This window comes from Pelodiscus sinensis, chromosome 4 (genome assembly GCF_052426305.1).
Source record: "Pelodiscus sinensis isolate ZL-2025 chromosome 4, ASM5242630v1, whole genome shotgun sequence".
Taxonomy (NCBI): Eukaryota; Metazoa; Chordata; order Testudines; family Trionychidae; genus Pelodiscus; species Pelodiscus sinensis.
In genome coordinates this window covers 29,328,455-29,342,359 of record NC_143055.1, presented here as the reverse complement: position 1 = coordinate 29,342,359, position 13,905 = coordinate 29,328,455, and the positions used below count along the sequence as shown (strand labels likewise).

Below are 13,905 nucleotides of genomic sequence, written 5' to 3'. Positions count from 1 at the left end.
GGCACATCTAAAGGACTTCCCCCCAGATGGTTGTAGGGAAGGAACAGAAACTTGGAAACTTTTTTTTTTAAATTCACCTTCAGTGTAAAGCTGGGAGTACATCATCCTTTGTGTGTTTGTTGGAGAGCTATCGGGGTGTTTTTGATATTGAAAGTGGTCTGGCTTTAAAAAAGAGGTGGCAAGGGGAGGAACCAAAATGTTTTAAGTAGTTTAACACTCTACAGAATAATCCACAGCTGAGATAGTTTTGCCCTATTCTCCTTTCCACATGCATACTTCTGCCGTGACACTGTAAAATTATTTTCTGAGGCAAGATTTGGCTTATCTTGAACTGTCATGCAGTCTATAAGTAAAGTGGGGATCCAGGCAGTGACTGAATGGCCCAGGAGATGAGGATCTCTACTCAGAAGGGAAGGGAAATGGAGGGCAACCTGTTGTAAAAGTATGAAAGAGAAAACAGGAAGGACAGCTGTCTAATTATAGGTTTGCCTGCATTGGGTTGTAGTGAGGGGGTCCATGTTGGTATTGAATGAATCCTCAAGAGTTCAGGATATTGTTGACCTACTATTGCCCTCACCATATTGAGTCATGTTTTTCTCAGACTTTAGCATTTTTAGGGCAATGATACTTTTTTCCCTATAGAAAGGGCTAAAAGACAATGCCAGCAGTGTTGTTAAAACAACTCCAAAAGGGCTTAGCTGTCTTATGTACATTCTTTTTCAGATAAAAGTAAAAAATGTGATTAGTGCGGTTGATGCTGCTCAACTTCTCATAAACAACGATGCTTCAGTGGTTATCATCCAGGTAAACTTTCTTACATTTGAACAGATGAAATGAAAGTATGGTGGTGTAGAGGTTTTATGTGAAAGCGGTTGTTTATTTGTTTGTTTTTTAATTTTTTAGGAAACAAAAAAGTACATGGATATGATAATAGGCTACTTCGAACAATATGTTGAGTGGGTCATGGAGTCGGTAAGATGCCCTTACTACTTAGAGGGGACTGTGGCAAAGCATGTAAAGAATTTAAACAAAATAAGTCCACTTTAAAATGTGTTTTTTAACATTTGTGCTCAGAACAGGGAAAAAATATAAACTGTTAGTGTATTTTATTATAAATGGAGTTTCCCTTCTACTGTAAATATAATGAAACAAGTAGTTGTTTCTGTGCATAGCAGTGTGCAAATGAAGTTATAATTACAGTGATGTTTCTCTAGGGGGCAAGTGACAGAGCGGTCCCATTTGTACTTTTCTCACCAAGCCTGCCTTTGTTTATGTGTTTGCTCACCCTCGTCTTAAAGGAAGTAGAATTATTTTTGTTCTGAGCAAAGGAAGTTAATTCTCCAAGGCATGATTTGCACTCTGGGGATAAAATATATTGCAGGAATTTGCTTGGGGGGGCGCTGGAGGGGGAACAGACGCTTAGTAAATGGCAGATAAAGCTTGTTCTAGGTATTGCAGGGTTTTTCTTGGTGAATTACTGGTACTTGAACAGTATTTCAATCTGTTGTAGATTGCTATGGACGTAGCAGCATGCAAGCCTATTGCCAACGTGATAGACACTGCAGTAGATATTTTTTTATGCAGCTATGTAATTGATTCTGTGGTAAGAAATATTTCCTGTTCTTCAAAACTAGGGCCTTAAATTGGGAATTTTTGCTTGCACTGGCACTGAATTGTGACCATAAATCTCTGCCGATCATCCTTTGACTCTGCTATTCTGATGAGGGAGCTTGTTTAAATCTGAGTTTGGCCAAGGAGTAAGTGTTCAGATCTAGATTAAATTTAGTTTAAGGTATGGAGTTCAGGTCTGAAACCACTCCAAGGCTGGAGTTTCAATACATTCCAATTAGATTTTGTCCAATAATGGCAGAAATCTTGTAAAATCCACTGTTTTTATGCGACTTTGCCATCTTGAATATGAAAAGAGACCAATTCTCATTCAGTATCTGCATTTGAATCAGAAATGTTTTGGAGGACATGCTGATTTAGGGACTTGAATCTGAACTTCCTTGAAAGTCAGTGAAGATTGGATCTGACAATCCAACTTTGACCCATAATTGCTCTGAGAATATCAGAATAAGGAAAGTACTGAAGAGAGAAATTCCAGACTTCTTTGCTGGAATTGAACATTTGAGTGAGGAAAAGAAACTCTTTTCAGATGGCCTGTAGAAAAGAAATCTTGATTCGTGTACAGAGGAGAGCTTCATTATGTTTGAGGTGCTATTTGGAATTTTTTCTCACACTCAGAGGTGCCTAAAAAGTTGCTTGTGTGTGTTAAAGGAAAACGCGCATCTGTAAACCTCTTAAAACCTCTCCCACCAATTCTTTCTTTTCCTCGGTCTGAACCAAATAATAATAATCAGAACTTGTATACAAGAACCACCTCTACTTTTCTAAATAGTCAGAAGTGCCTTAATCCTGCTAATATGAAATTCTGAAACCTGCTGTCCTGCCAGAATCAAGTCAATTACCTACCACCAGGCAAACTACAGAACCTTTTTCTTTTGTTTTGCAGAAACAGAGAAGGAAAAAATATCACTCACCAAATCAGTTAACTGTAGATGGGTCAAGATCTTTCTTGATGAAAGATCCCAGCTGGATCCACATACAAGTCAAAGCTGCTTCCAGCTCATAGGAATCAGACTTAAAATATAATTAACAGCTGGGGCCAGCTAATCTGTACACTAATGAAATTTCTCACAGTTGTGAACTGCAGTAGTAGAGTCAGAAACTACTCTCAGGGACTGAAAACTCAGCTTGTTATAGGAAACATAAATAAGGCCATTGCTGTTCACTATTGATGCAGGAAAAAATCATGGCTAGTAGGTCATTTCTAGGGACCCAAAATATCTTCCAGCTTGGAGCTGGCTGGTTGAATAGTAACATTCTGCTGATGGCCTCAACAACTGATTATTCATGTCAATAGGGACCTGCAGTGTTATGGACTATGCTGATGACTTCTGCTGTATGCTTCCAGAAACCACATAATTGACAATCTAGTAGTAATAAGGGTAGCAACATTAGCTAGTAAATAAAAGCCAATTTACAACTCTATATTTTCCCGTAAGTTCTAAGAAATAATATGAGGAAAAAACTAGCAATAGTTTACAACACTGATACAGTATTTTATTGATGTTATTTTCTTGTTTTTTGTCTTCTAGAATACCTTCTGGTTTGGTTTGGGGGGCTGTTCGGTATTTTTAATTCCTGCCATAATTTGTGCTGTAAAACTATCTAAATATTATCGTAGAATGGATACGGAGGATGTGTATGATGAGTAAGTATATAATCTGAAGTAGGCTAAAAAGAAAGTAGATACAGATATTTCCCCGAATAGGAAATATTTTACATAAAATATACAGTGCATTATTTAAACCTTTCCTATTGGCAAAATGAGCACCACAGTGTCTTCTGAAAGACAACAGATATGGGCTCTCATCCTGCAAAGTGCTCCACACAAGAAGATTTCCATATCATAACTGAGACAGTGGGGCTCTGTACCACAGTGTAGAAGGATCTGCCTATGAGAAGCTCTTTGTGGGTTCAAGGCTTCAGATCTTCTTACACCCTTATTTAAAAATATTTCCAGATTGTCTTTGCTCAGTTATAGCATTAGGATAACTTATGCCTGCTTTCTAGTTGCCTTGTGTTACTTCTTTCCTTTTTTGCTCAATATCCTGATTATCCCTAACCAGTCTTTCCTTTTCACTTGCAGTTCCTCTGTCTCAGGGACTTGGCATTTTACTTTATGATAACTGTTTTTACTTATTTTCATTTTTACTATTTTTCTATTCTTTATTTTAGCTGTTCAGTACATCTGTGCACTTCATTTTTCAGATCATTTTATTTCACATTGGTCAGTTTACATGTACATTCACAAATGAATAGAGCAGCAGCAAGACATGTACTGCTATAACAAATATTGACTTACTAGTGTGTTAAGTTGATTTGCTTCTCCTTTTTTATATATTTTTTTTAGGGTTGAAACTATACCCATGAAAAAGTAAGCAATTTTTACTGGTATCTTTTAATTATTTTACAAAGGTGTGAAGATTTATATTTAGAATGTAACTCTCCACTACAAAAAGCAACACGTTTGGTTTAATTATATTTTATAATGTTAGGGTTCAATTGAACATAAATATCCCCATTAAATAATTGAAAATTGGAGCATGTTAAATAAGACTATTATAGAATTATTTGATATTCTATAGTATCAGGCTGCAAATTAAAAATAATGTTACTAAACAGACAACTTATTTTTATATAGTACAATACCATCATCCAACATGTTTTTGTAGCCATTTTGTGCATATTGCATCTTGTAGATAACATAGTCTTTTTGGTGTATTTATTTTGTTACAGTATGGAAAATGGTAATAATGGTTATCATAAAGAGCATTTATATGGTATACGCAATCCTGTTATGACAAGGTAAACCAAGTCTGAAACTGCATGCCTTCATGTTTCCTTGCTTAGTGCACTGTGCTAATTAGCTATCCAATTTTCTGCACATTTTAGAGTGAATGGTTTAACTTAATATTTGCTTTTTGCATGGTTGCTCACTAGATAGAACAAGTGCTGATGTTGAATGTCACCATAAACTAGTACCCAGTCATTTTTAAGTATTGAATTTTACGTTTCAAGGTCACATGATTCTACTTAGTGCCAGGTGGTCCCAAAATAATAGCTATTAAATTACTCAGCAATTAAAAGGTCGTGGGGTGCATGTTCACTTTTTTCTGGTTTTTTTTCATGCTTTTTTAAAAAAGTTTATTGGTGCAATTATGAATTAATACCCATTAAATGCCATTTTAATGGACACCTGGAGCATTACTAGATTATTCCTTTTTAAATTCTAGTTTGGCTTTTTCAATTTTTTTTGTGAGATGTCTAGAAATAGGCTACAAAGGAGAAGCAGCACTAGAGCAGAAAGATGAAGAGGAAACACGCAACAATCTCATCTTTTATAAAAGCATTGAGTAGCTACAGTAACTTTCCAAATTAACATAGTGTTTCTCTCCAACCTGTGCCCTTGGTGCAGCTTTCTAAACAGCTGAAGAAAGGCAACATTTGCTATGTGAGGGCAACAGATGGGCCAGTGCATATGGAAGGGTGGCGGGGAAGATGGATCTTTGTTACACCACGTATAAAATTAGTCCAGTTCTATATGGCCAAATAGCTAAGTCACAAGTCTGAGAAACAGTAGTTTTGTGGAATCTATTTACTTGCTATGAGACACTGGCAAGTCACTTAACCTCTGTGCCTTGGATTCCCATTCTGTCAAACAGGGATAATACTATTCACCTCACTGAACTTAACTGAGACTTCATGAATTGGCTTTGAAACATACATCTGAGCTCTTTCACTGAGAAGCTATATAAATAATTGACAAAAATGAAGAATAGTGAGCCACAGCTTTTTTTATATAGAACACATTGATTAGAATTAATTTTTATTGCTCTCTGGATCGTGGATGAGATGGCCTATGTTGACGGGGCTTGAGGTAAAAATTTTTGACAATCTTCAGGGCCATATCAATTGAGCAAAAGTCGGTTTTGCATTGATTTTTATTAATCAAGTATCTTCCCTAGGTTTCTTTTGGAGGAACTATTTTATAACCGTGGAATTACTCATTTTATAATTACTCATTTTATCCCTAACACACTTAAGGACTAGATTCAGATTGCACTTGTCTTAATGACAGCGAAATTACTCTGAATTGACTCCATCATAACTGATACTAGAATTTATTGTGAACTGCCACTTCCTTTTATTTCATAGCTGATACAGAGTTTGGAAAAGGTATCAGGGCTACCACACTAGTAGATCCTGGTGTCCTAGGCATAACTAATCAAACCATTTTCAGGGTTTTTTTACCTTGCTTTTTCTGTTTCTGCAGCTCTTTAGTTTGTAAGTATTTCTAGAATCTTTGAGATGGTTAGCAATTAAGCCATAGAGTTTTAAAATGACAGGAACAGAAAACCTCCCCTTTTGCACCTGCAGTGTTAGGGATGCAAGTATGCAGGTTGCAGTTGCATTTGGACATCTATGTGATTATTTCCCCAGATCAGATAGGTAGAGATCTAAATAAAAATCAAATGCAGCTGCAATTATTTGTGTAAGCAAAATAGGAGGTTGGGTTAAGACCTTTTCTAAGTTAGATCGATAATGTTGAACTCATTATCTGATCATTTCCTTCCATCCCAAAACAAGACTTAGAAATAAAAGACTGCTGTATAATGAAACTAAACACATTTTCTTTCATTTAAAAACTTCAGTACATGGCAAGATGACTCAAGACTTATTTACAGAGCACTTGTATATTTCTGACACAGGCATGGTTGGTGGTTACACTAATGACAGTTGGCAGTGTCATGTGCTGTAGTTATGAAGGCAGTATACTTAATTCTTTGTTAGCAATAAAAAATATTTCTATGTTCTCTTTAGCTCTGTGGAACAGTGGTAGCAGATACTGGAAACATCAGGAGTAAGTAATGAACTTTTTTAAATTATTTCAACTCCTAGCCAACACATTCTCCCATTTTTAAAAAACTGCTTACTAAAATGTAAAAAAGGGCTTGTACACACATAATAGCAAGCTCATTGGTAGAGTGAAGAAGTTTATCTGACATACCCATGGCTTTCACTTGAAGACCATGTATGTATAGTGTGTTATATGAATATTGCAATGCTGCCTCAATTTTTTTTTACAGTTTTTTTAGTCTATTTTCAGGCTATAGATATGATGCTTAAGATTCTTCTAGAAGAAAATATGAATTTCGTCCAGCTATACTGGGATCTGACGTCACCATCCAAATCCCATGCCACTTGTTCTATGTGGCTTGTACAGTAAATCAGTCTTGAATCAAGAAAACCGTGTTTAATGTTCTGCCATTAACTATTGTACAAAACAGCTGAGCACCTCTTCTTGTTCACTACTGTTCAAAACTTGAACTAAAGTGGTGTTTGTTTTTTTACTTTTTTTATACCAGGGTTTCTATTTCACATCACAGTATGTATATTAATGTGGCTTGCACAGATTTTGTTTAAAGTTAACTACCCTACCATGATTACTCAAGTTCCTATCTTACCATTTGTTTGGGGACGTGTTAAATACAGTATATACACATTTACATAAAGAATACATTTTGTATACAGAGTCTTTTGTATATACATTTTCTTAAAATTGTTTTAGCTAAATTTTTTGATATTGTATAATATACTTCACAGATAAATTCATCTGCATGATTATTGTTGACTTCTGGTGCTCTTGTTGGACCACTCTGGAATAATTTTTAAATGTATGGGATATGCTAATGTATCACCTGTGTGTGTATCTGAAAATTAATTCAGTTGAAGGCTTTTTCTCTCTGAAGTTATTTAATATGTGATGACCTTTAAGTATAGATCTAAAAGATCATTTGGCGAGCAACTCATTTAAAATTACATTTTTTTATGTATGTTGCAAGGTATGGAGTTCCCTGGATTTTGAATAATACTCTAATTAGAGCACGAGAGATGCTATAAAGTTGGTAACTTTTAAAATGCTTAATCCCCTACCCAAATTGCTAATAAATATGTGGATCTTTAAGGAGGCAGTGACTATATTTTTGCTAACTAATTTTTAAATTTAACTTTCTACTTAGGAATTTGAACACTTTTAGAAGGGTATTTTACATCACCAAAGTTAGGGTATTGCCTAGAATTTAGACATAGCAGTTGTGTTCCTGGATTATGAGACACACATTCACTGAAAGGGTTGTAACTGTTTACACACAAAAAATTAGAGAGGTAGAAAAGATGAAAACTGAATATCTTGAACTCAAGAGGAAGCTGATTGTATAACTATGTTCTTCATTCCTTTTCTGGAAAAGTTAATTGGTTTAAAATAAAGGTAATCCCACAAACCTTTGAAAATATAAAGCAAAACTGAACAGAGATACCAGTGTTATCCAGAATACGTTTATATGTTTTTTCACTCTTTTTTGGTCAGAAAGGGAAATATTTCCATGTGACAATACGTAGCATGAATGTATAGATATATGTTCAGAATTGTAGAATTCAAAATGTTTATTTTTAATTAGAATATTTGCAGTCCGCTTAAATAAAAAAACTTGGTTAAGAAATCTGTACATGATTCATAAATAACTATTTTATTTTTATTTTATTTTAAGTGTGTTTGAGAGCTGGTGGAAATGTGCTAGGTTAAGACAAGGGCTGGGATCATGTTGGAGAATGGATTTTTCTCCTCCTTACAAAAACTGATGTACTGTTGGACTTCACTGACAGTCAATATTGGCTGTTGTAAGCAAGATGGAAAAACCCAGAAATGAAATGAGGGGGCTTAGATTATACTGGAAAACCTGTATGAGGAAGCTCATAAAAACCACACTGGATATGTCTACACAATAAAGAGAAACCATGGCTGGAACTTACCAGCTGACTCTGGTGCAGGCTGTGGGACTGCTTCATTGCTCTGTAAACTTCTGGCCCCAGGCTGAAGGCCATGTTCTGGCATCCTGCAGCATGCAAAGGTCCCAGAACTCTGGTTCCAGCCTAATCCCAAGTCTACACAGTGATAAAGCAGCCTGAATCTTGTGAGCCAGTCAGTTGGCACACAGTCCAGCCATGGATTTTTCTTTGCTGTGTAGTAGCATCCTAAACTTTTTTTAGTCAAGGAATTTGCAGTTGGCTTTCCACAGAATTCCATGTTTCCAGTATTCGATAATAAAATATAACAGCCACATGTTTACTAGTGCACATCCCCAAAACCAAAAAGGTATCACAAATCAATTTTTATTAATTGAATTTTTTTATTCTGGACAAGACCTTACAGATTTGATTTGCCTGACCACCTTCTGATAACTTCCATGTGGCCATACAAGAATTGGGCCAAAAGATAGCTATAAAATAGCTGGAGAGTGGAAAATATCTGTTAAAATCAAATATTACGTGCATTTTGGGTAGGAATGTGCTTTTCAGTTATACAACTACCAAGCTCTATTTAGCTGCAAGATGTGTCTTGTTACCTTCTTGGGAGTTCACAGGTTATTTGGCATTCCCTTAAGCTATAAATTATGGGCATGTGCTTACACTAGGGTGGTTTATTTAAAAAAAAATACAGTCCACCTTGAGAGAGAGAGAGAGACTTCTTTGTGCACGAAACCTTTAAATTGTGAGCAGACCGTTACTAGTTTCTTTTGCTTTTTTGTACTGAGCGGCTTCAGGATCTTAGTCTCTGTTTCACCATGAAGACTGTCATCATTCTCGTGATTTGTTGCATGGGAGGATTAGGACAGAAACAGACAGAAAAGAGAAAGAGCAGTGCTGAAGAAATCCATTTTCAGACTAAAGTCAAAGATTCTTGCACGATGAACATGAGTGGTAATGGGGAAATGAAACTCAGAATTGAATGTAAACACCAAGGCAAGTCTTACTGGTGTGAATATACTGGCAAGCCGTCAATTTGTCGTCCATTCAATAACAACCCAAAGCTTTATTGGAACCAGATTGTCCTTGAACTTAGAAAACTCCCAAACGCTTGCCAGTCCACCCTAGTGCTGAAGCCCACCATGTGCCAAAAGGCTCCCACTGATGCTCACATGAAGCAAGTAGTTTCCAGCTTGAAGCCAAGCCAGAATCCTAGCCAGCAATCAGATACAGCCAATCAGGGAAAATCAATCCAGAAACCCTTTGTTTCTCTGAAGCAAGTTAAAGAGACCCATCCAGGGAAAAGCTCTGCCAAAAAAGCAGGGAGACCTAAACCATCTACAGTACCTCTTATAAAACCAACACAGCATGAACAAGGGTCTGAAAATGATACTGAAGCAATGAAGTTGGCACGAGAACATTGCTGGGAATCCCTGCACACTCTCTGCTCCTACATCATCAGCATCTTTAGAGGTTAAGAATTGCTTCAGGTAAAGCTCCCTCTTCAATAATTTACAGCCGTAACGGTGTCTCTTCAAGTAGTTCTTTTTTAGTTTAAGCTTAAAACTCTTTAAAAGATTGGATAGGGATCATATTCTGTGCAACAAATTCAAAAACTGTATCTGGTAGGAAGAATTTGTTCCCATTGAAGACTTAAGCTTCTTAACTGTTAAGTGACCTAAGGCTTGATCCCAGAGGCATTGAAAAGTCAATAGGAGTCATAAGTCCCTTGTGTCCCTCAGGATTTTGCCTTTGAAAGAATTAAGAGTGCCTGCTTTTAGTTAATCAGTATCATTTTCAGTATTACTCTCCAGTATGTGAGATACAGTTCTTAACCCAGCAGTTAATCAGTTCCACCTGTAGAAGCTGGATTTATTTTTTCCCCCCCAAATGCATGTTGCTTGATTTTAAACTAGTGAAATGGCATAGTTTTTTAATATATTGCATGGTTTTAAAAGAACAACTTACAGAAATAGTGACATTCAGGTTCTGAGAACACAAGAGTTAAACTTCTAGTTTGGTAACTTTAACTTCTAGTTATGTAACTTTAAACTATGGGGTTTAGAAAAGTAACTTAATTTACATACATAAACCAAAACAGATAATTCTTTGAATATTTCTGGTGGAAATGAGAGATCATATGCTAATTCTTTGCTGTTCTTATAGTTTGGCTTAAAGACAAACTTTTCACAAAAGGGTTTTACATTTTACCTCAGATTACCAAGAGCTAGTTAAGAAAACCTGATGAACTCCCCACCAAAATGGAGACATGAATAGCATGGGGCAGAATGTTAGCTAATTTTAGGTATGTTTAGACTATCCCAAGCATGCTTAATAAAGCAAATTGCTAAATCACTCATTTTTTATTTTCTTTTGCAGAGCAAATTTGTTACAGCTGAAGAGTTCCCTACTGGAGTTTCTGTTTAATACCCCTTTTTGGGGGTAATACATTTCTAGTTTCCAAACAGGGGCCATTGCTACAAATCTTGTAGCTAGCTACTTTTTTTCTTACACTTCTGAAATTAAACTGTTAAGTTTCCAAGACACAAATATTAAGACAAACTTTTCTATATAAATGCTTTGATTCTTCTAGATTCCAATAGACTATATTATTGAGAATATGACTGCATATATATTCTGAGATCAGGTTAATTTTAGTTTCCTATATTGTACTGTTTGTACAACTTGATTTTTATGAGCATTTATAGAAATGAAAGCTGTAAATAATGCTCCAGTTTGTGCAACCAATAAAGCAATGGTTTTTGAAAATATCCTTGTGTGTTCTGCTGCAAACTTAAATTCATGTGTCTAAACAGTTACTTACATCATGCAGTGCCAGTTTCTTGGGGGCTGAGCACATTAGGGAGGAGGAACAAGTGCTTGTCCAGGCTATAATGATGATAATGAAGCTTCAGTTGGAAAACATGAATAGAAAAATTTAAAAGTATAAATATACAGTCCAAAAGAGATTATAAAATTGATTTTTAACACTATTATGAACATATAGTGAATAATCTTCACTTGCTCTTTACTCCAAATGCTGTATTTGCAGGAAAGATTTGGAAAGGGATAATGAAACATTGATACATATGAACCTCTTTAGTCCAGCACCCTTGGGACCTGCTTGGTGCTGAACCAGAGAATCTGTCAAACCTCAGGATGTCAGTATTGTCTAGCAGCACGACCCACGCTTCCACTACTTGTTGGGCTCTTAATCCATTTACCCCTAAATGTCTTAACTTGTCTTCATTTTACTCTATTAAATACTTTACAAAACATTGACTATATTATTCTCCCTCTGAAATAGTTTTTAACAAGTATCCCACATTGCCCTCCTCCCCTACACGAGTCTGTGAAACAAAACTGATAGGAAACACAATAGTGTTTGAATATCTGCTGTTAGCTCTTTCATACCCTGATTCTGCAATATTTAGCCTCTTCTACAGCTTTACTCACTTAAGCACTTCCACAGATGTCTAATACTGAAATGCTAACTAGTGTTTCAGGAGTTTGAGAACAAAATTAAGTGGGAAGGGAAAACATACGTGATAAAATTAAGATCCTCAATAGCACAGAATTGGTACAATAGAAAGTATACAGAAGGGAGGCAAACATTTGCCAAATTGTTTGATGTAATTGCATGTGCTAGGTCTGAACTCTGATAAAATAGGTGCTCGAGGAAGCCTAAATTTGATGTTGGCTATAAAATTAACATAACTATTTATCTGTAACTTCATTGAGCTTTCATATTTTTGTTCCCTTCGGGGACATTCTGATAGGTACTGCCAAACATGGAGAGAAGTGAATGCAGTTTGAGTCATTTCTCACACTGTTCATTAATGCCTATTACTGTGGTGATAGAGCACCATAGAGAGCAGTCTTGTAGGGAGAACAGATATATAAATATTTAAGTGGATTCTGATGAGAAACAGAACATGACTTTTTAAGAGAATTAGACGAGGGTAGTTAGTTGTGTTTATCATGTTTTAAAACTCTTTTGGAGACTGCACGTGGCAGCTTGAATGTGCTTATAGTACGAATGCTCTAGATTAGCTTTTATTTCTTAAGTATTAGGCATAGCAGAACCAGTCCATAAATATTTGAATTTTTCCAAGAAGCAAGGTGTTTGGAAAGGTTGGCCCAAGAGAAAGAGCAGAAGATTCTGAATGAATTATAAGTTGTCAGTTCCAAATAGGACGCCAAGGAACTGTTACTCTGAACGGAACAACAGTCTGGGAATGCTAACACTTTCCACAAGTGGTCTTTCAAAGTGTGTGTGTGTGTGTGTGTGTGTGTGTGTGTGTGTGTGTGTGTGTATAAAAATAAAACTATAGCTTCACAACTTGAATTCTGCCCCTCTTTCATCAAGTTCCAGCTACCTACAAAGTACATTTTAGCGTGTTTTCTTTAGCAAGACAGGCATCCTTCCATTTGTACAGAATAAGAAGTTCCTTGAGTTTGTAGACTTTGGTGGCTTCAGGCACATTCTTAAGAAGATTTTCTTCCTGCATAAATTTGCCATTGACCAACTGCAGAGCTGAAGTATTTGTATGCAGGGCAGCGAAGATGTGTGGTTGTCCAGTTCCAGAAGCAGCATTGGCAGCTGCACTGAGAGTCAGCAGAGCAAGCATATCTTGAGAGAGGCTTAGATGCCATCATGATGCTTGTGGGAGAGTTGAAGGAAAGAGGAAAAGGAAAGTAGTGGTTTCACATACTGGCCAGCCAAAATGGGAAAAGAACATGATAGATACGTCCAAATAAAAACAAGGCTTTTAAATCAATTAAAAACTAAAGTCTAGAAATGAGAGCACCATGCAACCTCAGTGAGAGGTTGGAATTATAATAATTTCTGACAGTATGAAACCTGTGCCTTTCTGAAATCTTCCACTTGTTCCCATGCTGGACATGATGACCATTTGAAGTGTCAAAGAAGCAGTGGAGTAGAGCTGTGGTCCAGCTGTTCCCAAAGTTCAGGCTGCTACTACCTTGAACTACTGGACCGGAGACTCACTATTAGCTGCTTTGGTATTGAGTCCTGTGGAGCTTTCCAGATTTCATACGGCTATTTAAAAGCACCAACTTCTAACAGTCAAGGAAACAAGTTAACGTAATAGGTCCCAGCTACAGAAAAACATTCCAAAAGAGCTTCATCCTCAACTCCACACAAATCTAAGTATAAACAGATGAGTGTTTTTGAAAATCAACAAATCTAGCTTTTATTGTAGTAAGAGGGAGCTTGGTGGCCAGTTGCCCTTCAGAGAGCACCCTGCTGCCAGCATATGCCTAATAATTGAGCAAGGAGGGTGTGTGTTTGAGTACTCTGTTCACTCTAGCTCCCATAGTATCCTGCTGTGAGGGCCTGATTCAAACCTCAGTGAAGTTCCAAGTAACTTCAGTGGAGTTTGGGTCTAACCTAGAGAGCTGGGTGTGTCCTTTAAAGAGCTAGGAGCCCAGACAATATAGAGCTTTATA

The 13,905-nt window shown here is 36.5% G+C and overlaps 2 protein-coding genes across 19 annotated transcripts in view; both read left to right on the top strand.

The window, feature by feature from the left end:
• The window catches only part of PROM1 (prominin 1), an 89,551-nt gene extending 81,422 nt beyond the window's left edge, over positions 1–8,129 (top strand). For 8 of the 18 annotated variants that reach the window (XM_089777816.1, XM_025178398.3, XM_089777821.1 and 5 more), the window contains 8 exons: positions 724–804; positions 904–972; positions 1,511–1,603; positions 3,162–3,277; positions 3,980–4,003; positions 4,366–4,434; positions 6,451–6,490; positions 6,726–8,129. In XM_089777816.1, the coding sequence (XP_089633942.1) occupies positions 724–804; positions 904–972; positions 1,511–1,603; positions 3,162–3,277; positions 3,980–4,003; positions 4,366–4,434; positions 6,451–6,469 (471 nt within the window). In that variant the 3' untranslated portion in view covers positions 6,470–6,490; positions 6,726–8,129. Of the gene's footprint in view, positions 1–723; positions 805–903; positions 973–1,510; positions 1,604–3,161; positions 3,278–3,979; positions 4,004–4,365; positions 4,435–6,450; positions 6,491–6,716 lie in introns of all 18 variants that reach the window. The other 10 variants (XM_089777825.1, XM_014580564.3, XM_014580565.3 and 7 more) reach the window with 8 other exon arrangements.
• A 145-nt stretch (positions 8,130–8,274) lies between these two features.
• Positions 8,275–12,713, top strand: FGFBP2 (fibroblast growth factor binding protein 2). Its single transcript, XM_014580567.4, has 2 exons — positions 8,275–9,923; positions 10,813–12,713. The coding sequence occupies exon 1, from the start codon at positions 9,252–9,254 to the stop codon at positions 9,909–9,911; it is 660 nt and encodes a 219-aa protein (XP_014436053.1). The 5' UTR covers positions 8,275–9,251; the 3' UTR covers positions 9,912–9,923; positions 10,813–12,713.
• The last annotated feature ends 1,192 nt before the right edge of the window (positions 12,714–13,905 follow it).